A 5,803-nucleotide genomic window follows, 5' to 3' on the forward strand; every position below is an offset into this window, starting at 1 on the left:
GGGGGGGGATTAGAGGAAGGAGCCCATGAACCTCATGTAACCCATCTGTGTGTTTACCAATTTCGTCAGAGAAAGGCTATGGAAACCCTCACCATGCTAGTTAATTGGACGATTTAGAACAATAGAAATGCATGTGTCTTCCAAAGGTATTTCAACCATGGAAAACATCGTCCTTGCATGCATTACAAATGAGGTGGCAAAATGGGTCAAGGGTGGGGCAAAGGATTTGGGAAACATTATGCCTGAAGAATAGACCTGTTATATTATTTTATCCTTTCGTATCTTAATTAATGGAATGAGACAAATAGTTTGCGTCCATTTTTAAAAAATCTCGTAGCTTGCAAAGTTCTAACATCCACTTACAATGCTCACGCTAGAGAGAGCGTGTACTACTGTGTTCTCTCAGGCATTATTGTATGACGCGATTAGTGTCTTAACATGCAATGTTTGAGCGTTAAACGTTCAGCTCTCAAAAACATATTACTTCAAATTACATCGCAAAAAGAAGAACATACACTTGCATTTTTTTGCAATTTCATGCAACCATAAAAAGCTCAACGAGATATTATATAACACTTTGAAATAAGATAAGTTTTGTGAACAACCAAAAAAATGTAATCATCAATTAGACTGATAATGCTTTTTTATGAATCTCCACAACAAAAAAGGTACTTATGTATGAATATGTTAGAAGTCAGAGTATCTTGTGCATGATTACATGCTACACAACTACTATTCCTTAGATTAACTAGTTGGGCATAACTTCCTCCTTTTTTTTCAAACCATGTGATGAACAAGCTAATGCGATGTAAAGTAATCGTACCTCGCCCTAAGATATGAAATGTGAATCTACATTGGGCAGCTAGAAAAACAAACATAAAAGTATACAAGCGCTTCTGAAAAAAGAAAGTTGAACAACTTATCCTTCATAGGCCATCTAGCTAATCGAGGGGTTTAATTTGAATAACTTTGTTCGGCCACAATCATGACAAAGTGAACCTTTTGTTGAAGCCGGAACTCTGCAATAAAGCTGCAATGGCAGATCTCTTTTTACCAAGGGAATCCACACAATGCTAGGCTGCTGCACACAATGCATTCTCACTCACGAGTCCCAGAGGAAGTGGGTGAGTTATTAAGGAGGGTGAGTGAGGTGCACAAAAATAAATACTATAAGTACTCCAAAGTAGTGGAGTACCAAAATTATAGGCCTCTTTGAATGAGAGGATTTTCATAAAACATTTGGAGATTGTGATCCTTAAGAATTTTCCTGTATTGCTTATTTGATTCGTAGATTGAATTCTATAGGATTTTTTTCTTCTATAAACACTCCCTTATAATACTGCATTTTATAAAGAAAATGTAGCATTGGCTATGCAGTAAATCAGAACAAGTGATCTGCATGGTACGTATGCATGCTATAATCGACTGAATTATTGGACTAACCGCATCAAGATCGGATCCCATCGACCCTATCCTCCAATTAAAATATCTCTCCAATGGACGCTCGTGTCCCACGCTCTCTGGAAGCGACCCCCTCCCCTCCCTCTTTTGCTCTGTCAGTTAATCTACCTCAAGCTCACACGCCGTGTAGCTAGGATCGATCGATGCAGCTTCCCTTCTCTTCCCTTCCTATTTAACAAGGTAGCCACCCCACACCCTTTGCACCTCAGCAAGCACCAACACACACGCTAGGAATGGCGATGGCCAGGACTACGACGCTCCTGCTGGTCGCCGCGGCTCTCCTCGGGGCCTCATGCAGCGCGTGGGAGGTCAACATCCGCATGCCGACCTCGGCCGCGGACGTGGACGAGGCCGTGGTGGCGCCGCTGATCCATGCGCTGCGGCCGCTGCTGGGTTCCGGCAAGCACGCCGGAGTGGAGTGCGACAGCTGGGTGCTGGGCGTGGAGGCGCACAACGTGCGGGACTGGAAGACGGTGCCCGCCAGCTGCGAGGGCTACGTCGGCCATTACATGCTCGGCAAGCACTTCCGCCGCGACTCCAAGATTGTCATCGACCAGGCCCTCGCCTACGTCGACTCCCTCAAGCTCGCAGGCAATGGCAAGGAGGTGTGGGTCTTCGACATCGACGAGACCACCCTCTCCAACCTCCCCTACTACGCCAAGCACGGCTTCGGGTACGTACTACTTGATTGTATACCTACGTGCACACCATGCTACATATGCGTGTACATATATACATGCAGTTGCGAATTATTGCAGGTCCATCTGAGCAGGGATTTTTCGTTCACAGGAAGTAAAGATCTGACTAGACCTCGTTAGTTAAAATCAACTCACAAGTTAGACAAGAAAAAACACCAATAACATTGTGGCATCGTAAGATCTCTATTGAATGAGAGTTGGAAAACAAGTGAGAGTAGAAGTGGATATAAAAAGGAATGTACTCATCATTAGCGTCGTAAGATCTCTATTGAACGAGAGTGGGAGTACTCATCATTAGCTTTGTACTGGACACGTGGACATCATCATTGCTGGTCACCTCCAATTAATCGGAGTTACAGAGACGGCCAGCAGGACCATATATATGTCCCTCCAGTTTTTAGATATAGAGATGTGATGGGCAAGAGCATGGGCATGTGATTGCCGGAGTAGGACCGTATATCTGCTGGCCACTTGGCTACTTTTATCAACGGATTTATTTTTCAACCGTCCTTATCGACATATACTTTCTAATTATGTTATTCTTAATTGAGTTTAGATCGAGAATACTTTTTTTATAAAATGTACGAAGTCAGAACATCTTGCGCATAGTTACATAAGCCACAACACTGTTCCTTAGTTAAGAACATTCTCTTGAACCAAAATGGAAATTAACTTGAAACGTAGTAGAAGTCTAGATAATATATAGCCAAGATAATGCTAAAGGTTTTGTTTGAAGCTATGATTAACTAGCTGTGTATAACTTCCTTACATAATGTAACGAAGGAACTAGTGCATTGCTATTTAGAGTAAATCATACCTTGCCCTAAGAAATTTTAAGTGAATCTACAATGGGCGGCTAGAAAAAAGAAACATAAAAGGTTTACAAGCGTGTCCGAGAAAAGAAATAATGATGAACAGCCGCATATCTAATTAATCGAGGGGTTCCAATAACTTTGCTTCACCACAATCATGAAAAAAACTAACTTTTTTTGTTGAAAGCCGAGACTCAGTTGCAATATACTCCCTCCGTTCCTAAATACTTGTCTTTCTAGGCATTTCAACAAGTGACTACATACGGAGCAAAATGAGTGAATCTACACTCTAAAATATGTCTACATACATCCGTATGTAGTAGTCATTTGAAATGTCTAGAAAGACACATATTTAGGAACGGAGGGAGTATAAGGCTGCAATAGTAAACCTATTTGATCCAAGGAATCAACAAAGCTGAGCTGCTGCATACAAAGCTTTGCACGATTATGTTAAATATTACAAGTAGTGAGTAAGTTTGGCATTCGTTCTTGGTCCAGCAAAACAGTACGACCTCACTATATCCTCTACTTCGTCCACAATACGTACTGTACTGCCCATGCATGTGCATTACGTACAGATACAGAGCATTAGGTTTAGGTACTGCTCATCCACTTGACCATTTGATCACTTGGACCACAATCTAGGTTACACATGTTTCTTCGGTTTGCATAATTACTAGTAGCTAATATGGTTGAATCTGCCATTAATCTATCCTCATATACATGTGCTTTTAGGGCTACACCGTTCAACGCGACGAGCTTCAATGCGTACGTGCTGGAGGGGAGCGCGCCAGCGCTGCCAGAGACGAAGAGGTTGTACAACAAGCTGCTCTCGGTCGGCATCAAGCCGGTGTTCCTCACTGGACGGACCGAGGACCAGAGGGCCGTCACCATCACCAACCTCCGCCGCCAGGGGATCTCCGGCTGGATGAACCTGCTGCTGAAGCAGCCCGGTTTCAAGGGCTCTGCGGTGACCTACAAGTCCGGCGAGAGGCAGAAGCTGCAGGACGCTGGGTTAGTCATCGTCGGCAACATCGGCGATCAGTGGAGCGACATCCTTGGCGCGCCGGAGGGCGCCCGCACGTTCAAGCTCCCCGACCCCATGTACTACATCGGCTAGGCTGTTTCCTGACACCATTGATTCCTCCTCAGTCCTGATCCACGAATGAATAAACTCCATGCTCTTAATCATATGCATGCTTCGTCAATAATCGCCCCCGCGCGCACCCTGTTGTTGCTTGATTAATTTCGATTGTTGAGAACTTGAGATCAGTTATTATGAATTAGACATGCTCTGGGAAAGCTGCTTGTTGCTTAATCAGTGCATCCATGGTCCTTGTTATTTTTTGCGAGAAACCCATGGGCTATATTATAGTATAGATGTGTTGTTCTTCCTAACTTCGATCTTGTACTGCTGATGGTGTACCTTTTCTACTAAACATTGTTGATTTTTTGTTTGAGGGATTCTAAACATTGTTGATGATGTAACTAATATTAGAGGTACATAATTTATCACATATATCTTGAACCCCTCCACTAATGGGCCCATTTTGGCCCGATGGAGGAAGGGATCATAATTGGCGGACCACCAAACACCGGTCAGGAGAGGCAACCAAGCACCCACATAGATGATGGGTTATGTCCACTGATAGTGTACAACTGACGATTATGACGTTGTTCTTGTGTCTTGCATGTTGTGTGCATATGTATTGTATGTAACTTTTCAATAGAGTTCAGAGCTAGATTGGAGACTGGCTTGGTCTCTTTGGAGACCAAATCCTGGAGTGTAAACTCCTCGATCAAAGAATGTTGGTCTAAACAGGTGTCCAACAAGAATCATAAGAGGAAGGCTATAGAAACCGTAACTATGCTATTAATTGGACGATTTGGAATGAAAGAAATATGAACGTCTTTCAAGGTATTTCAACCATGGAAAACATCATCCTTACATAGATTAAAAATAAGGTGGCAACATGGATCAAGGCCGGGGCAAAGGATTGGGAAAATTTTATGCCGGAAGAGTAGCCCCATTCTATTATTTCAGCCTTTCGTTGTTAGCCTATCATTTTTGGTTGATGTTGTTCTAAATATCTCTTAATTAATGGACCGAGACAAATAGTTTTCCTCCCTTAAAAAAAAGGTTCTTAGCTTGCAAAGTTGTAACATCCATTTACACCAACTCACTCTAGAGAGAGCGTCAGCTACCGTGTTCTCTCGGGCCTTTTTGTACGACGTGATTAGTGTCTTAACATGGAGTGTTTTACGGTTTAACATTCAGCTCTCAAAAACGTATCACTTAAAATTACATTGCAAAACACACACACACACACACACACACACACACACACACACACACACACACACTTGCATGTTTTGTGTGCTTTAATGCAACAATGAAAAAGTCAACAAAATATTATGATAGACTTTGAAACAATAGAGAAACTCAATGAAACATTATATAACACTTCGAAAAAAGACAAAATTTGTGAACAACCAAAAAATGTAATCGTCAGTTAGACTGGTGATACTTTTTTATGAATCTCCACAAAAGAAAAGGTATGTATGAGGATGTTACAAGTCCGAATAACTCATGCATGGTTACATGCTACACCACTATTCCTTAGATTAACTAGCTGGGCACAACTTCCTCCTTTTCTGCAAACCATGTGATGAACAGGCTAATGTGATTTAAAGTAATCATACCCCGTCCTAAGAAATTAAAAGTGAATTTACACGTGGCGACTAGAAAAAGAAACATAAGAGTATACAAGCGTGTCTGAAAAAAAAGATGGACAATTTATCAATTCATAGGTCATCTCACTAATTGAGGGG

The 5,803-nt window shown here is 42.1% G+C and overlaps 1 protein-coding gene across 1 annotated transcript; it reads left to right on the top strand.

Moving 5' to 3' along the window:
* Window positions 1-1,623: 1,623 nt before the first annotated feature.
* LOC119304251 (stem 28 kDa glycoprotein-like) lies at window positions 1,624-4,289 on the top strand. Its single transcript, XM_037581423.1, has 2 exons — window positions 1,624-2,134; window positions 3,707-4,289. The coding sequence occupies exons 1-2, from the start codon at window positions 1,695-1,697 to the stop codon at window positions 4,089-4,091; spliced, it is 825 nt and encodes a 274-aa protein (XP_037437320.1). The 5' UTR covers window positions 1,624-1,694; the 3' UTR covers window positions 4,092-4,289.
* Window positions 4,290-5,803: the final 1,514 nt, after the last annotated feature.

The sequence above is a fragment of the Triticum dicoccoides genome, chromosome 5A (assembly GCF_002162155.2).
Source record: "Triticum dicoccoides isolate Atlit2015 ecotype Zavitan chromosome 5A, WEW_v2.0, whole genome shotgun sequence".
Classification (NCBI taxonomy): Eukaryota; Viridiplantae; Streptophyta; class Magnoliopsida; order Poales; family Poaceae; genus Triticum; species Triticum dicoccoides.